This window comes from Cynoglossus semilaevis, chromosome 5 (genome assembly GCF_000523025.1).
Source record: "Cynoglossus semilaevis isolate Cse_v1.0 chromosome 5, Cse_v1.0, whole genome shotgun sequence".
Classification (NCBI taxonomy): domain Eukaryota; kingdom Metazoa; phylum Chordata; class Actinopteri; order Pleuronectiformes; family Cynoglossidae; genus Cynoglossus; species Cynoglossus semilaevis.
The window spans coordinates 6732127-6756474 of record NC_024311.1 but is presented as its reverse complement, the minus strand read 5'-3'; the positions used below and the strand labels follow the sequence as shown (position 1 = coordinate 6756474).

At 41.2% G+C, this 24348-nt stretch overlaps 2 protein-coding genes across 3 annotated transcripts; one reads left to right on the top strand and one right to left on the bottom strand.

Moving 5' to 3' along the window:
* The first annotated feature begins 284 nt into the window (after positions 1-284).
* LOC103378852 (calcium and integrin-binding family member 2-like) lies at positions 285-22654 on the top strand. 2 transcript variants are annotated; one of them, XM_017032542.2, is made up of 8 exons: positions 285-1362; positions 1683-1717; positions 2095-2206; positions 2290-2437; positions 2534-2729; positions 3036-4976; positions 5495-5568; positions 22531-22654. In XM_017032542.2, exons 1-6 carry the CDS (start codon positions 1312-1314, stop codon positions 3055-3057), a joined length of 564 nt encoding a protein of 187 aa, XP_016888031.1. In that variant the 5' UTR covers positions 285-1311; the 3' UTR covers positions 3058-4976; positions 5495-5568; positions 22531-22654. The 2 variants fall into 2 exon arrangements, with proteins under 2 accessions (XP_016888031.1, XP_024911251.1); XM_025055483.1 differs by lacking the exons at positions 3036-4976; positions 5495-5568; positions 22531-22654 and having other exon boundaries at positions 2534-3001.
* Positions 8044-23280, bottom strand: hsd11b2 (hydroxysteroid (11-beta) dehydrogenase 2). Its single transcript, XM_008310169.3, has 5 exons — positions 22598-23280; positions 13347-13559; positions 12880-13065; positions 12315-12452; positions 8044-10621 (listed from the first exon to the last, which is right to left on the bottom strand). The coding sequence occupies exons 1-5, from the start codon at positions 22872-22874 to the stop codon at positions 10224-10226; spliced, it is 1212 nt and encodes a 403-aa protein (XP_008308391.1). The 5' UTR covers positions 22875-23280; the 3' UTR covers positions 8044-10223.
* Positions 23281-24348: the final 1068 nt, after the last annotated feature.

Here is a 24348-nt window from a genome sequence, read left to right as displayed (position 1 = left end):
GGTTTATTTCAATAAGTATTGTGATGATCAATAGATCACAGTTGTACTGTTATGACTCAGTTACACCGTGTTCTAATATTATATTTACAAATCAGCAGTCAAACAAACTGCTTTATTTTGATAAAGACCAATCAGACACAAAACCATGCAGTTGTTGAAACATCCAGCCTTATATTTATATTTATATTTATATTTATATTTATATTTATATTTATATTTTTATATTTATATTTATATTTGGTTTAAATATGTAACAAACAGAAGGAAGGAAGGAAGCAGGAGACAATAACAGAAACAACGTCAGTGTTTTTGAGGTCATCACTTGTGTGGACTCCTGCCTGAGGATACATGTCAGTGAGGACTGACAGCTTGAATGGCCTGAGCAGACTCACAGTCCACTGGGCAGCTGGGTCACTGCTGCGTCTGTCAGGGCTACAGCCTGACAGGATCTGGACCTCAGGGACCTCAGGGACCTCAGGGACCTGTGTCTGCTGCTCAGATTGTCTCCCTCATCACAGACTGCGTCTCATGGCGCATCATTTCTCAACATTTCTTTAAGTACGTCATCATCAGAATGTGATTTTTCCAGTGTGTGACAACAACATGCCACTCTGTCTCACTCTGTTCACCGCTGGTTGTCTCAGTATAAAGGTCTTGTTGTATGGAGTCGTCGCCTACACAGCAGCAGAAGAATGTACGAGGCTGAAGTGAGTCACTGTGACTGTGCAGAGATGGGCCTGGACCGGGCCTCAGACCCAGATTGTTCTGCATGATTAGACTGAGACGGCCCCCTTGGTCCGCCCAAAAACAAGAAGTTAATGTAACCCTGACCTCTGACCTCAGCTCTGTGGTGAACCACATCTTTGTCTCAGACACATGTGGACAGAACTGACAGAAAAACAAAACATTGAAGAAGAAATTTAAATGTCAAAACTGAGCTCTGCTTCAAACCACATTACCATCAATAAACCGACAACAGTGATGTCATCGGTTCATGTCCTTTAATGATGGGTCACAGATGTTTACTAACTAGTGGCAGGATCTACTCCCATTTCACCTCCTCAACACTGGGGGGCGTTGTCTCCCTGGTCCTGCCCCCCTTCCTCTGCAGCTGTGTGTGCATGTGTGTGTGTGTGTGTGTTAGAGTAGACAGAGAAGCAGCAGTTAAGGCTGGACAGAAGCATGTTGTCAACCTGGCTCTGCTGATTTCACGTTTGATGGAAGCAGCAGCAGCAGCTTGTGATGTGATGGTGTGATGGGAGCATCAGCAGATTTGCCATTAGCAGCAGTAGCAGCAGCAGCAGCATCAGGATGGGAAACAAACAAACAACGTTCACCGACGAGCAGCTGGAAGCCTTTCAGGTGAAGAGGGTTGATTATCATCTGCAGCGTCAGCTTCAGGTTGATGTGAGCAGCGTTAGAGAGGAAGCTGCTGCGACCGTTCATCTTCATTAAGACTCTGAGGCTCTGCGCTGTCATTGGTCAGCTGCAGGGAGAGTAGAACAGGAGAGAAGAGATCGGCAGCACTGTGTCTGATGTTGTTCATGGCTGAGTGATGTGTGATTAGCAATCCTCCCTGAGGAGCATCAGCATCAGCATCATCATCATCATCATCAGTAAATCTGGTGACCTCACTGCTCTGTTTGTTCACCTGTTTCTCTCTGTCTGTGGTTTGTTTACAGGACTGCACCTTCTTCACCCGCAAAGAAATCCTGCGGTGAGTTAAGCTAACGTTTTAACACTGTCGTTAGCACAGAGAAGAATTATGGAACCACAGGGTGTAAACAGGAAGTTAGCATGAAGAGAAGATCACCTCAACATCACTTAAAAAGTGAAGAAATTATTAATAAATATTAACAGGAAGTTAGCATGAATTAAACAACTACACCAACTGAAAGTGAAGCCTCTATAAAACTAAAGTACAAACAGGAAATTAGCATGAGTTTAACTGCCCCATCAACAGGAAACTAGAAATCCACAAACTGGCAGAACAAACAGATAAACATGAAAAAAAACAAGAACATTAACAGGAAGGTGATTTTCTATCAAATTAACATCTGCTGACCTTGACCTTTGACCTCTACCATGCTCCAGGTTGCACAGTAGATACCGTGAACTGGCTCCACACCTGGTTCCCTTGGACTACACCAACAACCCGGACATCAGCGTCCCTCCGACCCTCATCGTAACCATGCCAGAGCTGAAGGTCAGAGAGGCAGAGAGTCGAGTCGACCCGGTGGTCGGTTCTACACCCCAGGACTAACGGTTAGTCTTCCTGCTGTGTTCTAGGAGAACCCGTTCAGAGAGAGGATTGTGGAGACGTTCTCTGAAGACGGACAGGGGAACCAGAGCTTCAATGACTTTGTGGACATGTTTTCGGCATTCTGTGAAACATCGCCGAGAGAGCTGAAGATGATCTATGCCTTTAAGATCTACGGTAATCGACCTGTCCTTTCAAACCTTGACCGTGACCTTGTGACCTTGCTGTCCATTTGCTCCCTCCTTTTGCTGACGTGTCCCTCTTGTGGCTCAGACTATAACAGGGACAGCTTCATCTGTAAGGAAGACCTGAAGAAAACCCTCAACAAGCTGACCAAAGGAGACCTGACGCCGGAGGAGGTGATGCTGGTGTGTGACAAGGCCATGGAGGAGGCCGACCTGGACGGAGACAACAAGTTGTCCTTCGCCGACTTTGAGAACATGATCTCGAAAGCTCCTGACTTCATCAGGTACCACAGCATCAGCTCATCTTCACCAGTTCAGCCTCATATTAGTTAGCACTGCTCTATGGTGCTGTGAGCGCCCTCTGGTGCTGGAGCCCTCATAGTAACAATATAAGAGGCTTTAGTGGGCAGTGAAGTATCTGTAGGAGGAAGATAATGATCACTCAACTCACCATACAATACAGTTTGATCAGGATTTTTTTAAACCAAATGAGCTCCAGAAAAATTCAGACCAAATACAACGATCCTTTAGCAACTGAAGATGAATGAAACAAAAATTGTGCTTCTGTCTTTTGTTTGTTTTCTGAACAGTAACTTCCATATACGAATATGAGGACGTTTTTACCCTGACGACCAGGGGACACCTTGATGAACACCTGTCTTCAATCAGGGGTTTCCTGTTTCTATGGTGCAGAGGGTGGAGGACAGTTCTTTTAGAGGACCACTGTACTCAGTAAGTGACCCTTGACCTCCTGCAAGACACACTTTTTATTAAAGGACCCCTGTCTCTGTTGGAGGACACCTGTCTCCTGTTTTAGTGAACTCACACCCTGTGAGGAAACACTTGCTTTGCCCCCTGCTGCCTCGTCCCTCCTCACCCGTGGACCTTCTTCTCCCCCCTGGTCTCCTGAAGCACAGTCAACTTTTGGTGCAGGACATTTTGTTGACAAACCATGAAGATGAGACTCCTAGAAGCCCCACCTCAGTGGCAGCGGCTGTGATGTCTCCGTGTGTTTCCTGTGGACAGGTGGAGGATGGGGGACACCAGACGAGGACTTCGCTGCACCACAAACCAGAACAGGGCTTTTACCACTTGACACATTTTAAAGGGCAAACATCAAAGAGCTATGCAACCGTTGACGATGTGCAAGTCCCCAATGCTCGCCGCCGAGGTCACCGTCCGTACACGTCCGTCTTTGTACGTCGTAGTGACACGTCCGAAAGCACAATGACAATCAAACTCACCTGTACCTGATCCAAGGGCTCTGTTAACCTGTCGACGTAGATGTGTCAATGTCAAACATGTGAAATCTGACGGCCACAGATTCAGTGCAGACAAAGAGACGTCATAATGTAGAAAATCAAATCTTTGACTTCACAGATGGAACTCACTATGAAAGTGTCACCATGGACATCTGTCCTGTAGAAAACATGGTTGTGAAATTGTTACATGTCATTGTAGTCACCTTAGGTGATCCCAGTAATTCCCAGTGTTGGGAAGCTGTCACTTTTAGAAGTAATTTTTCCAATTTATGACAAGTTACTGCAGTAACTGGTTAGACTTAAAGATTTAAGTCATTTTAATTCACATAAACTTCATAGGGACGATGCAGTTTAAGTTCCAACGACTAATGTCCTGCACAGACAGTTTACAGATACTCGTAGTTTTCAACTTTTTGGACATAATTATAACTTAAACCCCAGTAGATCGCTCATACATTAACATATTAAACAGGCATTTTTGATTCATCTTACATATGTTTTTTTTTTTTTGCATCTTCAAACCAGAGTTTGGCTGTAAACAAAGGTGACATTATAACAGTTTGATGTTTATTTGTTCATTTGATCCTCACCGCTTTCAGAGCTGCAGAAAAAACTCCGCCTCATTTCAGCCTACACATCATTTACTGCTCTTGTCTTCACTAACAAGTCTTTGTACTAATGACTCAATATTAATAAATGACAAATGAACAGTTTTTACTGCATTTCCCTGTAATCTGCGAAGATAAAGTGGAATTTAAACACGTAAACAGACTAAGATGAAAGAGGGGAAGCTTATCACTATTTAGTGTACATACAGCATACACCTAAATATACACACATTTGTAGTTCTTACAAAGTAAAAAAAAGGCGTTTGTGAGCAGCTTCAGCCTCTGAAGTGCATTTTCTGTCCACTAGAATGCGCCATTTGAAAGCAGGACACTAGTTCACACCCACCATTTCCGGTCAATTCATTTAAGGAGAAATATTTCAGAAGTGAAATACATCTAACCTAAGACGTATCCCGGAAGTCACAAGAAAATACAATTTTGGCGCTTTTTTTAAGCACAAAGTTGTGTAGTCTCTGCCCAAGATAATTCATAGTTTTTAATGAAAACTACGAATTGTGTTTGTTTGGCCGCCTTTACGATAGCGCCCAACGTTTAAAAAGAACAGTAACGTTTGAAACGATCAGTAACGTTTAGCTCACTGCTAACAATGTCGGCCCAGAATGGAGCGAGTGACCAGTGAGTTATTCTTCACCACGATGATGTGAGTAGAAAAAGGCCACTGATTTATAATTATTACATAGATTCTTCCTGAAATAAATGAAAAATGCTACATGAAATGAGCTGGTGTGACATAAATGGACATTAGGAAGACATGAAGAAAATGGCCACGAAAACAAAAGGAGAAGACAACGTTAGAAATAGAGAGGAAAACAAAAACAGGGATGGCAAATAAAAAAAGAGAAAGCTGGACAAACAGAGTGGGTGAGAAGGAAGAAGAAAAATAATTAATAAGACAAAAATAAGTCACGAAGGCTGTGGAAAGAGCCAAAAAGATCAGAAAACACGTTTAAAGTTTAAATAAAGGACAGGAAGACAAAGGTCGAAAGAAAAGACAACATCAAAAGCTAGTATATGTAAAATGTGTGTGTACATACATACATGAGCTTATATATGTATATATATATGCTAGATTTAAAACGAGAACTGTTAAAATAAAGGTTTTACTGCTGAAATTTGTGTCCGTAACTGACGTCTGATTATGTTGTCTGCTCTCTGTAGTGACGACTAGATTTATGCAAAGCTACTGAATGGAACTTGTTTGCTGGTGTCCACTTTGAAGACCTTGTGATGAGGTAAGAATAAAACTTTGATGAAATATATATAGATATATATTTTTTAATCTTTTTAAATTATAATTAGATTTCCCTGTCGCATACGACAGTGGTGTCATTTGAGACGACACTGTCGATGGATCGCTTAGTAGCGACATCTGCTGGATTTAAAAAATAATTACAATCAACTCGGATGGAGAGCGTGGGAAAAGACCGACACAGGTCCCTGTTTATGTAACTAGTTAATAATAAAGCGCTAACCATATTTCCGGTAGTTGGACTATAAATAAACATACTGTGTCGACAAAAGAGGAATTATTGTAATAGTGTAAATAGTGTTGTTGGTTGGTGATATGTATGTGATGGTATAAGAACTGTTTAAACTGGGAGTGCTGGTGTGCTGCTGTGTGTAAGGGGAAAGACAATTTTATTAATTTAATTTCACACAATTAGCAGCAAAGAAAACCTCTGGTCCTCAGATACCAGGGTTTTGGTCCTAGTCCTTCATATATGCACCATTGCTTTGTTATTGTTTGACCCATCACTAGATTAAAGACTGAACTAATTTGAAAGAGTAAAATCAAACAAAGGCGTTTTTTGGTTTTATGTATACTACTTTCAGGCTGTTTTCTTAGCTCTTCCTTCAAGGTTGCCCAGTAATCTATTTCTCTCAGCAGATGGTCTCTGTCCTCCACTCTCTGCAACTTTTTTAGTTTCCATCATTTATCCTACCATCTGCTTTTTTTGGCAATGGAACCCATGCTTATTCAACACATCACTGTGGTACTCTCTCCCCAGGCACCACACACTCTAATTAGTATGGTTTTAGCTCAATGTCTTTGCCCCAAAAATGGGTCCATTGTTTAAATACATCCTAACTCCAGTCCCGATTGTGATGTGTCAGGAAGAACATCTGGTACAAAACTGTGAGAAGTCACTGCAGACACACACTGATGTGAGAAACGTGAGAAACACACACCACCTACTTTACTATGACCATTAGGAACACAAAGTGTATATCTGTTTATGTTTTTGCTCTGTTCCTTTAAGAGTGGTTGAAGATTAGGTCAAGTAAGGAGAGTGTGTGTATGTCTGTGTGTGTATGTGTATTTGTGTTGTGTGTCCCTAAAGGTGCCTGCCAATTTGTGTGTATTTCACCATATGAGCGTTTGTGTTTAAGCATTGGTGCGTGGAGGGCATGCCTATAAACTCAATTGCTCTCAAAGGATTTCTGTAAGAAAGTTGAACTCTCTGACGCAACATCTGGTTTCCCACAGAGCTAAACAGTGTCAGTAATTCCACTAGTTGGATAGGAGAGTGTGTGTAGACAGTTGGTCTCATTTTATGACTTTAGTGTTTGTAATTCCCCCGCTCTCCCACACCAAAGTCCATAGATAAAGTCAGTGCTCTTAGCTCAAGAAAGGTGCTGGTCTACTGCTGCCTCGTGTGGCTGGTCACTGTCACTATGGTAATTTTAAAAACCAAAACCACAATATAATTAATTTTACTCACTGATTAAGGCAGCAGCGATCTACTCAATAATTTGTGCTGTGATGTGACATCACAAATATATATATATTAGTCTGTGATGTCATAGTCTTAGTTTTCAACTCTAGATGAGTTCAATGTGAATCAATGTCAATATCAAATGACACTATGTTAGTAAATTGTTAGTAAATTGCAACTAGAAGATTATTATATTTTATGACTAATACGTTCTGTGACATTATTGTTCGGTGGTGCACTTTAGCTCTCTACGATTTTAGTAAGTCAAATAACTGAAAAAAGATACACCTTTACGTCAAAGTTCAATTTATATGAATTTTTATATTTCCATGTAAAATTCACAGTTTTTTTAATAATGATTATAAAAAGACACCATTCAGTAAAAATTTTCAATTTGGAAACAGACAGAATTCAACAAACAAACAACCAAGCAAATTACAATGACAAACAGGGGCAGACATTGTTAGGAGTGTTTATCTCTAACGATCAATTACAGACTGCTGATACCAAGCACAAAAAAGCTGCATTTTTAAGAACGGTAAGACAGATATCAGAATGGGAGAAAATGATTTAGTTTAATGTGCTGGAGTGAAAATAAGACTGAATGTTTAATGTGATAAAATATGCTGTTAAAATGATTGGTTGTATTGAAAATTTAATATGAAGACATCAAAGTCATTGTGTGTGTGTGTGTGTGCGTGTGTGTGTGTTCTGACAGTCGTTGCCCACCCTGCTCATCTGTAGTACAAGATTAGCAGAAATGCGACCCATTGTGTGAAAAGTAAAAGTGGGCCAAGAGATACAAGGTGAGGCTCTGATTACCATGTGTGAACAACTGAAGATAGTTACTAGTAACTAGTTTCCTAGTTACTGGCACGTGTGCCAAGTAATATGATACTTCCATCCTCACCCTGCCCTGCTGGAGTATGCACTGCTTTTGCACATTGTGTTTCTCTGGTACCATACCAATAACACACCTTAGGTTGTTTGAAGTTGGTCAGCGGGATCGGCAATTTCGATTTAACCCGTTTAATTCCAGTATATTTCTTTTCAACTTCCGGAAACATCTGGAATTGTCCTTTTTGGCTTTTCTAGCAAATCCCTGGTTCTAATGGAAGTATAGCTTGTCTTCATGACACTGTGAATGGTCACATGACCAGGCCTGTGAATTTACAGCCTACACCTCTGGAGGGAGCTGTCTGCCTTACACTGCAATAACAGGAAGTAAGTAAAACACCTTAAATAACAGATTGAATTATCATCCTTTGTATATTTTAGTATTTATTTTATGTTGGTAAAAAAATAAGAATTACATTTTTATCATATAAAGAGTAAATACCTAGTAAATAGAAGCTGCAACACGTGTTGCTGCTAGCATAATGCAAAATTTTGCCGAGTATAAAACTATATTAGTATAGTATTTCTTGTGTTGTTCTATTTCTTATATTTTTTTTATTCCATAAATCACAGTGAGAAAGAAAAATAGAACAACAACAGAAGTGAAGAAAGATTGTAGGAAAGCATGAGAATGGAGCTGGTGTTTCAGATGTGTCTTTACAGTATGGTTTAACAAAGTGGTGGATTTGTAGCATCATGAAGAAGAAGGAAGCAGTAACAGAAGCTAAAGTTGTCAAAGCAGTGACTGTGATCACCAAGAACAGATCTCAGACAGTAGAAGAAGTTGGAAAAGTTGACACTGATTTGGATCAACCAGAAACAGTTGGCCGGCCACAGTATTTCAGAGACAATCATTAGTGAGAAAGTGAAGTGAACATTGTCCTATCAGGACTCCTCAGCAGGAGCCAGGACCAATGAAATGACCTTTCCTACTTAATTTTCAAAACCGAGGTTCCAGTGTACTTGGGAAAAACGTTGGGAACAAACAGGCTACAATATGTTTTCTGTGCTTTATTCAGCTTCATTTCTCCACTGCTTCTGTCGTTTACTGGTGTTCCCAAACCTGCAGTCAGGAATGATGAGGCTTTCTGTTCTTAATGCTAACCAATGTCAAATGGAGGCAGTTGAATGATTTGGACAGTCAGTGATGAGGTTTTGTCACAGTTGTGTCTGTTAGATGTGACTAGACGTACCCTCTCAGCCCCCTGTGATTGGTGTAGAACGTGCAGTTTGTTTGTGCTCTGGCTCACATGTTCAAAGAGTTTAACTTTGTTTCCACATTCAATTCACATTCAAATGAACTTCAGAAAATCAACACAAACGTTTATCACAATCAGACTAAAATCTAAAAACGTATGTACGTTGACCATAATAAACCACAAAGGAAACATGTCATGTTGCCCGGCAACAGGTGATATGTTACTTGAAAATAGTGTGCTCTTATTTGGAAAGGCAGACAGGAAGTGATTATTATAGGCTGCCTGTGCTTTGTTTGTAAATAAGTGACCTGAGTTTCAGTTAGCGGACTGCAGTTCACTCAGTCTAAAGAGAGTGGGCTGCAGCCAAGAGGAAGTCACAACAGTGCCATAGAGGTTGTTCTAGTCCACTGGACGTTTGGAAAATGGGCTTCAACTTAAATGACTTAAATGTCTGTCATTGAGGGAAGTCATTTAATGACAGGTGATATTGAACTTTTGGAAATGTAAGTCTCCATAAATTTAAGCAGTTGTAGCCCAACACAGCTGAGCTGTTCCATATAGAGATCTTATTGAAATGATGAATAGAGTGGACCAAATTTATTAAGCTGAAAAGTGTAGAGTACAATACAGCTGCTGGCCAGTAGGTGCTGGCCCGTACTGTCTGGCTACTCAATTTAATGAAGATTTCCTTAATAACACCATAAGCTAATTAAAGGCTGGTGCCAGAAAATATGTAGTGGTTATTTTTTATGAACCCCAGACATATGGTCTCACGGAGAGTGATGTGTGGGCAATAAAAGGAGGTGAGACCAAAGTATAATGGACTTTGTGTGTAAGTGTTTGTTTGTGTGTGTGTGTGTGTGCGTATTCAAAAAAGATCAAAGGTGAAGGTCTATTTGAGTCACCGGAGTGTGACAGCAGTTCAACTGTGTGACTGCTAACAGTCTCATGTACTGATCTACCACAGGTACTGACCTGATATGACCTGTGGACATGTCCACCGGTGGTAGTTAGGCATCACAGACACAGACATATATTTGACAGACAGCTGTTATTCAGATACAGACTTGGCCACTACATCGGCTTCTCTTCGTTGTTGTTATTGTTGTTGTACAGGTTGAGCTCCAAACTGGACTTCTCCCTTAGAGCACGAGGTGGCAACTTTTTCTTCAGGAACAGTTTCTGGAGGAAACGTTGACTGAGGCTGAACGGCAGGTAGCTGTGGATGAAGTACATCAGCCCAACACCAGTTCCTGCAAAGTAATGGGGCTGTGGCTGCGGTGTTAGCAGGGCCTCCACTATGGTGTTGACCACAGGGCTGAGGTCTGGGTTAGCTTGGCGGGCATAGCTGTGGAACAACTCCATGGTCTCACTCAGGTAGTCCTCCCCATAGTCCTCCAGCAGTGACTTAGGAAGGGTCTGCAGGAGTGTTCTGTGCTGCTCCTCCCAGTAGGCTTGATTACTGGAATGACCTGCACAGATGGCAAAGTTAGCTGTGGACCAATGAGAATTTAGCAGTCCGCCAGCAGGACTTCATCACAGTTATTACAAACAACGAACCTGCTGGCAAATAACTTTTCAACAAGGTTATCATTATTGAACCCATGAGTAATGACATTGTCCTTTCAAAGTAAATATTTAAAAATACATAGAACACACTTTTAAACATTTGGGTAAACATTCAGGGGCTACCAGGAAAGAAAGAGAAGAGGAAGACCCCAGGGAAGGGTCATGGACAAGGTGATAATTCTTGTAACAGAGAGCAGGAAACTTCATTCACAAAGTAGAGCTGGTAAAATAGTGGTTCTGGTTCACTGTGGTTTAATGCAGCTCCAATAAACTTCAAGATTTATGAGGTTTAAAATTGATCGGATTTCATTGTCCTTGTTTGGGGAACTAATTTAATCCAAACCTTAGATTGAAATATGAAACAATTCCAGTTATTCCAGATTACGTTCACCATTTATGACAATTTTGAGCTGTAAACATGTGGTTTACAGAATCACACGTTTTTTGTTTGTAACATTTCTGATTGATCTTGTTGTTGTGTCTGAAAATAAGGCTCAGAGAATCAGTAGTTGTAGCCTACAGCCAGAACAGTTGTTAACCATCTGTGTATGGGGGGCAGGACACTGAGCTGCCCCTTTAAATATTTTACCCCACATTACGCAAAACTTGTTTGTTGTTAATACTGTTTTAGTGTTGTCAATTATTAATTAACCATAAACTCTGTGATAAAATCATTTACATGAAAAACAAACATAACTTTTGTTTTTAATAAAACAATAAATTCTGCATGGTTCCGCTCATGTTCATCCATCTGCTCCACATCAAGAGTTGCACACAGCAAGAGAGGACCAGAACACGTGTTCCGTCTAACATGCGGTCCTCATTTGCACGAGCTTCTTCTCCCAGCAGGAGGCCTGTCTGTGTGTTTACTCACAGCTATCTCTGAGCTGCGTCTCAATTCATGGGCAGTGGCTGAAATTCCCAGCTCTTCAGTGAACAAATTTGGTTTAACATTGGCAGAGATGCTACCCACATATCCAGTTTCAGATGTGGTCCACATGGGCCTGTTATTGTATGTGGACTAACGACACAAGATTTCGTTTGACCATAGAATGGGTACAGTGGGTATTATAGGTATGCTAAAAGACACCACAGACAGGATTGGTTGGAGGAACGATGATTTTGGTTCCCCGTTTGCAAAACTGGAGCTAAACTGTTTGGACAAGTAGACTTTGCTTGAAGAGATGGCCTGTAGATGGTTAGCTTTGCTTCCTGTCCAACACTCTTAATACCCAAACCATGCAAGACTTTAATTAATTAATGTGGGTTGGGTAGCCCATGGCCTATTGCTGAGCCTTACCTTTAGATTCCACATTCAGCCAACCCACAGGTGTGTACCGTTTGTGGTTTATAATGACGTTGATCATTTGATTCACTGCCTCTCTTTTTGAAATTGCTACCTTTTCTCTGAGACTTGCAATGATTTATGGGACATGTGGTGCTGTGTAGGATACACCACTTGTAGCTGATGAAGTGAGGTAGACGGTTGCACTGTGACCTTAAACTCTCGCATCAAGTTGACAAATATTGCACAGGGCTGTAGTTCTATTCACCAGTGTAGTCTGGACTCTGAGGTGGAGACCCTGATGGTGTTACCTGTCTTATAGGATGAGGGCAGGATGATGGACACTTGAACGCCCCATGGTGCTAGCTCGTGTCTCAGAGTGTTGAAGAGGAGGTTGAGTGCTGCTTTAGACGCTCCATATGCTGACAGACATGGAAATGACTGGTCACCTGGAAACAAAAGTATGACATCATCGTCATCATCATCATATACCAGGGAGTGAGTGTGCTTTATCTGTCAGGTAGAGAGTCATTATCTTAAGTTTTGAACCTTCAACTTTTACTCAGCAAAGTCCACGGCAAACTCTGAGATTAAACTTTCCAGGACACCAGACCTTATAAAGTAAAGGTTCTTTAATCCCCCACCCCTGACCCTTCACTATGAGACCTCTGTGGGTTGTGGGTTGCTTGTATTTGGGTTGCTTTTTTCTCTTGTGAGATCTGGCAACTGTCAAAATTCATTGACTCTATACGCAGCAGCAGCTGAGTGAGGGAGGAGTAGTGATATACACATTTTCACATGCGTGAAGTTCTATGTGATTTCTCAGTTCTAGAACATTCGATGTCACTGTGTGGTGTAGGTGTGAGTTATACACACCTGCAGGGCTGGATATTGTGATGATGCGTCCTTTGGAGTGTCGCAGCAGAGGCAGGAAGGTCTTGGTGATACTCAGCGTACCAAAGAAGTTGACCTCCATGCAGCCGCGGAAGTTTGACATCAGCGAAAGCTCTGTGTCTCCAAAGTTCACACACACTCCAGCGTTGTTAACCAGTGCCCAGAGACCTGGGACAAACATGAATTCATTAGCATAACAACACTTATCATTCATTTAAGATGACTGAGATAGATAATTAACTAATATGTTAATTAGCTATACATTTTTGTCATGGTTAATTAACAACAGTAATTATTATTATGAGAACTAATAATACATATCATTAGCTTAGCATTTGCTTGGAGGGAATAGTTTGCTTTACTGCACTAGCTGCTATGAGCTGCCAGAATGAAGAAGGTTTGACATTGTTAGCTTAGTGTCAGCCTGAGAAGGTTTGACCTTTCTTTACCCTTGAGGCCCAGCTTGGCCTTGGTCTCCATCAAAGCCTGGTTCACCTGCTGTGGCTCAGTGATATCCACCTGCAGGAGGGTCAGGCGATTGGAACAGTTCTTTTGCAGCGCTCTGGCCCCCTCTCCTGACAGGTCCAACACTGTGGCAAACACCTCAAAGCCTAGAACATCCAGATGCCTCGCAGTAGCATTTCCAAAACCACTGTCGCAGCCTTGGAAAAAACAAACATGGACACACTTAATTTTAGACACAAATGTGTGACACAAAAGTGTAAAACATATTCTACAGAAGTCAATGAGCACAAGGAGTTATGATAAGACGTGTTCCTATTTCAGGCTGTAGGGGAAAATGTAATCTAGATAAACTTGTATCTCGTGGCTCCCACTGTATTCATATTATTATTGTTATTATTATCATCATTATTATTATGAGGGAAGTCTAACAGTATTTAATCAGCATGAGGAAAAGATGAAAAATGTCTGAACACATGATCCAAGCTGACAGGTGTGTTGTGATGTGTTTACTAAGTTCAGTTAGAAGCTGCTGTAGTCGTGTTAACCTGTACTGCAAGGAAAGAAGTGGTGAAGTTAAAAAAACATTCCCGCCCCCCCACACGCCCTTCTGCTGCTTACTAGAAGTCCCTACACCTACAACCTGATCGTGCATGGTACACACTGTTCCATTTGTTCCTTTGTGCAGCCCAGAGCAGGGGGCCACGTGCCAACACTAGGGATTGGCCTGCAGCCTCACACTAACGCTGTGTCCCTGGATCACTTCCAAATATGAGTTCTGAGATGAGAGACACAGCCAGATCTGGCTGCACAAACACATAAACAAAATACCAGCAACCGGTTACAGGTACTACAAGTGCTCTAAGTGTGAGCCATGTGAGACGGCAGCGCCCTCATCTCAGAGTCTGGGTCTAATCTACAGTGCAAATTGGTCACTTTGCTTGCCATTTGCAATTTCAAACTTCTGTCACCCAAATCTGGTATTCAGAAACTGGGCCACAGCCCACCTACACCTAGATAATGCCCATTTTGGAGAATGAAGACTGGCCAATCAAAATGCAAACATAAATGAGGGATTACCTTCATATGACCGCATGTTGGGCCACACAAGCTCAGTCATCGAAATCACTGAATACTTGGTAGTGGCCTTTATTTTGCATTCATGTATCCTGAGATGAATGGGTCACATATCAGCAGAACCTGGGCTAAGTAATATAGGATGTTGTGCCTTTAACTGATGTGGGTCCGATCATTTTGTTAGTGCCATCATCAGGTCATCAGCGACTCAGCAGGTTCATGTTTCTTCACAGCGAAATGTCTGTCCAAACCTTTCCATCTCTATGACGTGGGACAGACTGATGTTTATGTGTCTATGCAGGAGATGGACTTAGCTTTGAGTGGGATTATGTAAGAGTGAGCCCCCTAAAGGAGAAATAAACAGTGGTCTGCACTGTCAGAGGCACAAGGTGAAACAACCACAGAAACAGATGTTGATGAGAGATCTCTGGGAACGTTTTTTCACAGTAACAGTCAAATACAACTTCAAAGTAAAAGAATCCATTCTAAAATAGATGTCAATAAATGAAAAAAAAAATAGAGATTAAATTATCAATTTAGGATCTAGTTTATCCACTTGTCTTATTACGTTACATTACAGTACATTTAGCAGACACTTTTATCCAAAGTGACTTACAATTTGAGGCAGTCAATAAACAATCAGCTACAGTAAACATACAAAATACAAAGTACATAAATAATAAATAGTAATAAATAAAAATAAATAAACAAGGTTAAAGTATAATCAAATAAACTTTGATTATAACAGCTTAAAGAATGTCACACGCTAAAAGTTAAATTAAAACATGAAATATATTTAATCCATTTGCCATAGAGTACTAGAGTGCTTACGTTTTCAAAAGTTTGAGGGATAACTAAACGTAAGTCTGTAGCACAGAGGAAACAAAGAGTAAACAAACAAAGTGCCAGAGGTCAGCTACTGAACTGTAAAAGTAAAATATTCAAAATAAATGAACGTTAAAAAATTGGACAAGAATTATTTCAATTACTTGCAGAACTTTTTTTAGCAATCACCAATGCTTATACTAAACACAGGGTGGAGCTGTATATGTTTTTGGTGGTCTGACTGACATGTTAAATATATGATCTGGATCATGTGATGGGGGCATTTCAAACACACAGAATGTTCCAAAACCCACTGTGATCTAAAGACAGAAATGTTTGAATAGTCACAGACAGGTGAGACAGGGAGAGGTCAGAGGTCAGGACAGAAGTGTGAGTCATCAGTAAATCATGGTGGTGTTTAACCACCACCCTCCACAGAGAGGATATCTTCTCCTCTGTGGCCGAGGAATATCGGAGAAAGACAGATGTGTGGGTCAAACAGGGTTTAGCTCTCTGGGGGAGGAGTGCTTCCTCTGTGAGTCCTCATCACCACTGCAGTGATGATCCAACAGCTCGGCTGTCAGATGACATTGTTCACACTCCTTGATGAGCCTCACGTTTCCAGGAAGACCCTGTTCCTGTAGAGCCCTCATTGAGATTTGCTGAAATCTGGAACACCATAGACCGGCCTTTAATGTGTGGCGGATAAATACAACTGAATAAACTGGTACGACCAACAGAAAAACGTGTATTTTCTAAATATAATAATAAATGTTTGTTCACACTGTATGCAACTTTATTAGCAGTATCTAAATATAATAATAAATGTTTGTTCACAGTGTATGCAACTTTATTCTCGTAACATCACGCTTGTCTTTGATGCAGAATCCATTTTCTTCAAGTGGTGAAGCAGTTTTTAAGGCTTCATGGCCTCATTAGAGAGCCGCTTCCCGCATATTATGCAGCGCAGGCTCAGTGTGTGGGAACAACCTGTCGTAATAAATCCATATTTCCACTAGGACTTCTGGAATTTTGTGTTAAATGCAGCTTTCTTGTTCTTTGAAGACGTAGGCTCTTCTTCTGTCTCCTCATTGGCTCTTTTATTGAGCCATCTTTTATGTTATTGGCTTCTAAGAGAAACCAGTTTAGCAGTTATATATTATTGTGTTACTGGGCAGAGCAGATCTATTAAGAAAAAAACATTGCTCAGAATCAGATAATAAATTAAACAGAAATAATATAAGTTATGCATTCTTTCTGTGCGGCCCGGTACCAGTTGACCCACGGGCCGGTGCCGGTCCACGTCCTGAGGGATGGGGACCACCGCCATAGACCATAGACATCATAGGTGTCTTCAAGGCTGAACATTTGTTCTGTGTGCGGTTTTTATGAATTTTACTCATATGTAATAACTGCATTACGACTCCCACCTGCTGCTAGAACCAGCCCGAGACTCTGAGGCTATCTGTGAGTGGAAATATTTCTGCCAGCAGGCACACAAGTGAAAACAGATTTAAGGCTCACCATCATCTATAATCTGCACCAGTCCAGATCTGAAATATCACTAAAAAAAAAGCTCTTCAGTTGTAGTTTGCATAGGTACTGCAGGGAGGTCATCATTTTTTTACAGATTAATATCAAAAGGATAATTAGATCATATAATCATATAGATGACAGTGTTGCTATTCACTAGAGTTCATTGGTGGAAAAGTATGTTTATACAGTAGATGTCAGTGTCCAAAAAAAAGCTTTAATATTTGAATCTGTGTTATTTGGACGGCTTAGAGGAAAATGTTCAATTACAAGGTGTGACTATAAGAACGCAGTCACTGCTGCTGATCACACTGACTGGAAACTCCATTAAGAAATGAGTTATTTTGAAGTTGTTGGTCTGTAGATAGAAATGTTAGATGGATGGATGAGTGCAATGATGAAAAAAATTGTGAATGCATGCAGGCATGGATGGATGGACATTGGATGATTGAACAGGCAGGTGGATGATGGGAGAATAGTTGACAAAGGAGGTGATGGCTTTGTGAAGCGATGGATGCATGTTCTGTAGCTGAACGAAAGACAGTCGGTTGATGGAGGGAAAGCTCCATGAGAAATGGACCAAAGGATGGCAGATCAATAATGATCTAATACTGAATTGAAGAAGAATAGAATGTGAACTGATTAATTTTCAATTGGACGGATGAAAGGATGATCGATGGATGTGTGTGGGGCGACTGGATGCAGTGGCTGAGAGACTTCCATCGACCGGACGTACCGACTGATGAGCAGATGATACTGTGATGAATGTAGTGTGTTCAGATGGACATGTGGATGAATGGACTGTGGGACAAATGAATGGATGTAGGGGCAGCTGGCAGGAAGGATGGGTGCTAAATGAAGGGATGAGGCAGATGTACAGATGGCTGGTAGTTGTAGCAGTATCTGTGAGGATATTGAGCAACCTCCCTCTGCTGCTGTCAACGCTGCTGCAGAAACACAACATAACCACAGCATTGCCTAATCATTTGGAATCTCCGTAGGAACAAAGTGTGTTGTCCAACTGTGAGCAGAGGTCATGTGACTGAAGGAAGAAACTCCGAAAAAAATATATATGTTAGGGCGACCTGGACTCATCAACAGTGATCAGTTCTGTATATACACTGACAGGAAATCTGATAATAGACGCGAGGAGCGAGAGAGGGCGCGATGACTACGATAGGAGAGTGCAGAGACGGGGGTGGGTGGGGGGTAGAGAGGGGAAGGTTAAGAAAAATAAAGTGGGGAGCTCTGCAAAATGTAATATCAACATAGAACAGAGAAATGAAGAGTGACAGAAAAAAACTAAGATAAGAGGGGCGGGGGGCAGGCAGGAGAGTAAGTAGATTAAAGGAGTGGTGGAGAAAGAGGAGCTGATGAAGACCAGGGACAGATGTGGTTTAGAAGGAGTTCTGGATAAGAGTCCAGTTTGTTGCAGCTGGGGACTTTTACGTTTTAACCCAGTTTACTGACTTCTCCCACTGACCAGGATCCAGGGTTGACAACTAACTGATTTCTAGCCTTTTTTGGTAAAAGTTTGGGTTTTTTCAGAGACCAAAGGCATGTAGATTGTTTAATAGTTTACTGATGTGAGTGTGATGGGTGTATGAGTGGTGAACTGGGGGATTGGCTACACCCCCACACCCCACAACCTTGAAAATGATGAAATGGTAAAAGTCAGTCACACAGGTCTGTTTGATGGTTTACATCAGTTACAGACTCAGGTCTGGCAGGTCCTTGAATCCTGCCTGTTTGTTTGACCTGTGTGCTGTGACTCCCTGTCCCTGCTCCGTCTGACTCCAGGAAGAACGAGGCTCCTTCCAGAACCCTTCAGCTTCCTGACACATGGTTTAATGTGTCTTTCTTCCCCGTCGACCCCATGCTGACCTCTACAGCTTAGAGTTTAAATCTCAGAACTAGCTGTACTGCTAACACAATTTCTAGAAAGAGGTATAATTTCCTTTGAAAACGAATAAAGTACATAAAAATATACTTTGGTGACTCACCTTAACCAGTTTACCAAGCCAACTGACATGTTATTGTATGTTTTTATTGTAACAAATGTAATTTTACTCAGAGGACAGGAGTTACATTGGATTCTAATGGATTTTGCCCAAATTACAATGGCATGTTTGACATAAAGAGTGTCTCCCTGACCTGGCTGTCTGTAGTGCAGCATAGTATTTTATTAGAAATATCTGCAACATTTTAAAGAGTAGACTGATCAGGAAGGAAGGAAAGTGAACTACTTGTCATTGTAACACAGCACACAACAAAATAGGACCTCTGCTTTTAACCCATCACCAAAGTGAGCAGGGAAGCTTTAAGCGCCCAGGGAGCAGTGTGTGGGGACGGTTCCATGCTCAGAGCACCTCTGAGTGCTGAGGTGGCAACTGAGGTGGCAACTGAGGTTGCCACTGAGCTGGCAACTTGGCAGCTGGTGGACTGGAACCTGAAGCCTTCCGGACCAAGTCCACTACCTTAACCACTACGCCACCACTGCCCATGCCCATCATCAGGTCATGTTGAGAGTAAAACAGGCAAAAATTCAACTTGAAAAATGGCAACATTTCAGTATTCGCAGTTCCAAAATGGTTTGATAAATGATTAAAGTTAGAGGAGGTGACCACCTAGTAGTGACTCGTTGCTCTTTGCCAAAATCATTAAAGCAGACAAACAAATGTAACGTTTCTGTGTCCAGATAAAGAGTTAAGAATGATCAAATTACAAATTATAGTTTCAGTTACAAATTTGGTTAGTTTTTGTAAACAGGATTCACTCTGAGGGGCCGGGGACAACTGTAATAAACCAGGAGGAACTTCCTAATCACAACCCTCCAGACCACAACAATGTTCAAGGCCTGCTGCCGTGACATTCACTATCCTCCAGGCGACCTCTGTACACTGATGTGAGGAGAGAGAACCCGACCATGACATTTATGAGCGCTCAACTCTTTGTTGTGTGGGCGAACGTTAATGGTGATTTATTTCCAGGATCTATACCACATTTCAGGGGGAAAAAATTCCAGTTACGAGGGACGTAAAGATGACAGTACATTCTGCTAAAACGTGTTTTTGTCACGCCAACATGTGAACATTACATCATAGTGATGACCTTTGACACAATGCTGTGGACCACTGCAGAGAGACAAGAGCAGAAACCTAATATATACACAGGGGACCCCGTAGATACGAGCTTCCCGGGTATTCCAAGTTAAGAGTCTGCAACTATTGCAAGATTTTGCTTGTGATATGAGGAAATATATAGTTACGAGTGCTCAACCGAGGACTGGCAAAGCAGCTGCCAAATTTGCCACAGACCTTTAGTGTTTAATAAAATCAAAATAATATATATATATATAATCCTATTCCTACACTTGATGGCCCTGACATATTTGCAGTATTATTCGTATTTAGTAGGCAGTGTAAGCTGTTTTGTCCAGTACTTTTGATAACTTAATAACTCTCTTAATTTATTTACCATCCTTCCGTCTTTCATCAGTCTACCTAATCATCTATCCATACTTCCCTACATACATACATTGATCCATCCACCTATTCTTCTGTCTGTCTATCTAACCATCTATTGTCTAGATTGTTGAAGTCGTACATTGTTGAAGCCTTAGTCGTACCAGGATGGAGACTTGATTCACCTGGTTGTTTTGACTGTTGAACATACACTACAGTCAACAGAGCACGGGTGACGTTCCATCAGTTTTAGTCCCCATCAATGCTGACATAGTGTGGTGTTTCCATGTACACCTGCTCCACCCACAGATCATTAGAGCAGCGTTTGTTTAACCTACATTAGCTTCCTTCAGATGAACGCGCGGACGTCATGTGACCACACCTTCGTTCAGAGTCCAAGTTCAGTGGCAGAGGAAAACACTGGGCACTGAGTTAATATGAAAACAGTGTTAATGTGTTACCGTAACACAGAAACGGGTTTACAAGTTTCCTCGCTGGTAAAGCATTTTTTTTACCATCTTAAAACAACAGTGTTGTGATCAGAAAGACCTTCTTATATAAATATGGATCTGTGTTGTGGGTACAAGTCCAGGGTTAGTTCTAAAAAACAAAAACTGATGCATTTTAGGCTTGAGTATAACTCTGTTGTGATACAACTGTGTTACTAAAGCTAGATTAAAACATAATTTTTAAGTTGCAGAACATATCAAAAAAGTGTTTTATTTTGTGGCTTATTTAATTAATTAACACAATATCATGTGAGTAACTGGACGACAGTTCCACATCAAATCGGTGTAGGTTGGACATTAAACTGCTTCACTTCCTTCAGGCTCACTGACGGTGTTTGAATAAAAACAGGGCAGATTTAATCGGTACTGTGTGACTGTGCTCCGACTCTCACAGCTCTGTCTGTCTTAAGTTCCAGATACACTTCCACTTCCTCGTACTGAGGATAGTTTCCAGTGATATTGGCAGCGTTTACTGTCATTGTCTTGCTGCAGAACGAATATTTGTCCAATCATCACTTTCCTAATGATATTTCATGATGGATGATTGTACAAGAGTGAGTCGAAAGTTCGAGGACAAAGCTACATGTTTTTTTTTCTTCCAGCATAAACTCAAGCAGAGTTTTCATGGGGTATGATTTGTTGTAAAACTCTGGGGGATTTCTTTCGCACCAGGTCACCAACAGCGTTTTTTGATTTCTTCTCCTGGAACCGAGTTCCTGTTAAATGTTCCTTCAGTTTTGAGAAAAGAAAAAAAGTGTGCTAAATCAAAACCTGTTGGAAATCTTCAATCACTTCAACATGATTGCACTCATGTTTGGTTGGTCTGATTTCAAAGTTTCAAAAACAGCTTAAAGTCATCAAACTTGTCGAATGTCTGTCCCCTGTCACGTTTTTAAATGTTGCTACAATCAGACACTTTGACATGAAGTGTTTTTCACAGTCGTTGACATAAGGACACCCATTGGCCTGACTTAATCTCCAGCTGCAGTTGCAGAAATGTAGCCCCAAACATGTAAAGAACCTCCAGCATTTTTCACAGTTAATGCTCAGGTTAATGTGAAAAATGTGGTACCACTAGTGGTACCTGGTGGCTGTCTCATAGTTGATGTTATGTGTGTGAGTTGAATTTGAGTGCCATTTTGGAGCTAACTGTACTTATCTAAACGTGATACAGTACAGTAGACCTGTTCTGCAGTATATAATGTTGGTCATACCTGCAGTACTTGGGAAGCCAAATATTTACTGGAAATTATACTTTGTATAAAAGTTAAACCAGTGCATGTTCTTACTGTGTTTTATGTCACATATAAATATGACTAAAAACCTGCAGTGTCTTGGACTGTGGGCAGGTGTCGCTGCTGTTTAACAACTGATGTGGAGTGAGTTCAACAGTGAGATTATCTCTGACATCGAATGTGTTAAAGATCACAGATTATATGTAGGTATGAAAAAACTGTATATCTTTTGGTCTGGATTTTAGATTAGATGTAAGGGTTTACAACGTTCTCGTTAAAAAGGCTCGTTAATCTGCTGATGGGATTATTGTGTTAACATGAAGGGCTGTGGGCCAGCTGGGACACACACAGCTGTAAGAGATAGTCAGAAACTTTTCACACGAATCTCGAGGAAGTTGGGCAGAGTTATGTCATGTGACCTCACCTCTGACCCAGGTTGAAGCAGAAGACGACAAAGGACGTGATGCAGATAAAACAGTGTAAAGTCGGTGTTCTGAAATTAACCTTTACTCCATCTGTGTCACACAGTGGAAAACTCAAAACAAACACACCTGACTGAGTGGGCGGAGCCACCTTCTGCACCCTCTGCTCTTACCTGTGATGAAGACCGCTTTGCCCTCTGCTGGCAACCTGGAAGATGGACGAGTCCTGACGGCAGCGTAAAGACAGCAGACAAAACCCAGCAGGACCAGGACCAGCAGAGCCGGTATACAGATAGCCCAGAGCCTCTCCACCAGCACCGTGACCCCCAACCATGCAACCATGACGGGGGTGGGACTCAGGTGAGAAGCCAAGATCTTCTTTGTGGCTCCGCCCACAAAGACAGTTAGGACTGCGAGGTAAATCCATGATGGAAAAGTGTAGTCTTCCATAGTTGGAGACACTGTGTTAAGTCTGTTACCTGTCTGCTTCTGTCCTTTACATCTGTGTCCAGTCTGACCTCCTGCTTTCTGTCAGTCTCTCTTCGTCCTATCTCTTTCTCAGCCGGTCCTAACTTTTCGTCAAACTCTTATTTTTGTCTGTCTATGTTGTCTCTCACCGTCTGTTGGACTCTTTGTCTTTTCTGTCCTTCTCTATTGACACCGTCTTTTCACCCTTCTGTCCTTTTCTGTCTTTTTCTCCTGACACTGTCCCTGTCTGATTCTGTCTTCATGTATGTCCTCTGTTTCTGTGTCCCAGGTTTATACTCTCTGCTGCTCACACACACACACACACACACACACAAACACAAACACACACTATCTCTCCTCTCCTCTTTGTGCAGAGCTGGTTCTACTCTCTCATACTCTGTGTATATAAAGAGAAGTGTAAGAGGGCGGAGCTTCTTCAGACTGCAGCCCTGCATCTCCTCTATACACACACACACACACACACACACACACACACATACACACATTTACTTAGTGAGGGGTAGTATTTTAGTGTGGACCAACAGGAACACTGAGTTTTATTTTCAAAATCAACCTGAATTTAAGACTTTTATTTTGAAAATATTTTGTGGGCCAAAATTTTTGAATCACCCCCTCCTACCCCCCGAAGACCACAGGTACTGTTTTAGAGTGTACAAGATTGGACTCATTTCATGAATGTTGTTGGGTTTAACAGTGAACAGACATAAACACAGACTTTTAATTTGAAAACCACAGGATCCCGATCTAGTGTGATCAACAGTAACTCAGACGTTCTGTCCATTGCTACAGTATCAAGTAGAATCTGTTTGTTTTTTTTATGTGGACATAGACAATTGAATACAAATGTTTATTGGTCTGTGAACATAGTTTTTTGTCTTTATTATTGAAAACTTTTATTATTTAATCTGATGGATCATTGTTTGTCGTGTGTGTAAATCAAATGAAACAGAGGTTGTTCTGTTTTGACATCACTGCCGCTCATTATCTGCTAATTAAAAAAAAAAAAAAAAGAAAAATTTAACAACGCTCCATCCAGTTTTATTGAAAACTGAATTGTTGTGTATAAATTGTGATGCCAAGACTTTTAATTTGGGAGATTGCACATTTAGGAGTTTTATTTTGAAAGGGTTTTGTTCTGCTGGAACAAACAGCGACTCTAATTAAACCTGTATGTTTACGTAGGGATGAGTTGATCAGAGACACTCACTGAAAACTACTGGCATACGTTTTACATGGGAATTGAACACAGACTTTTATTATGGAAGTCAATCAGACTTATTTTAATGTCCACATCTGAAGGCAGTATTGTGAAAATGACCTAGTTATGTTATTGTTTACTGTGTGGATGTGTTTTAATGTGGACAGAGAGGTGCTTTTATTTTGAAAACTACAAATCCAGCTGCAGATCCAAGTTGATTGTTTTATGATCCGTAGA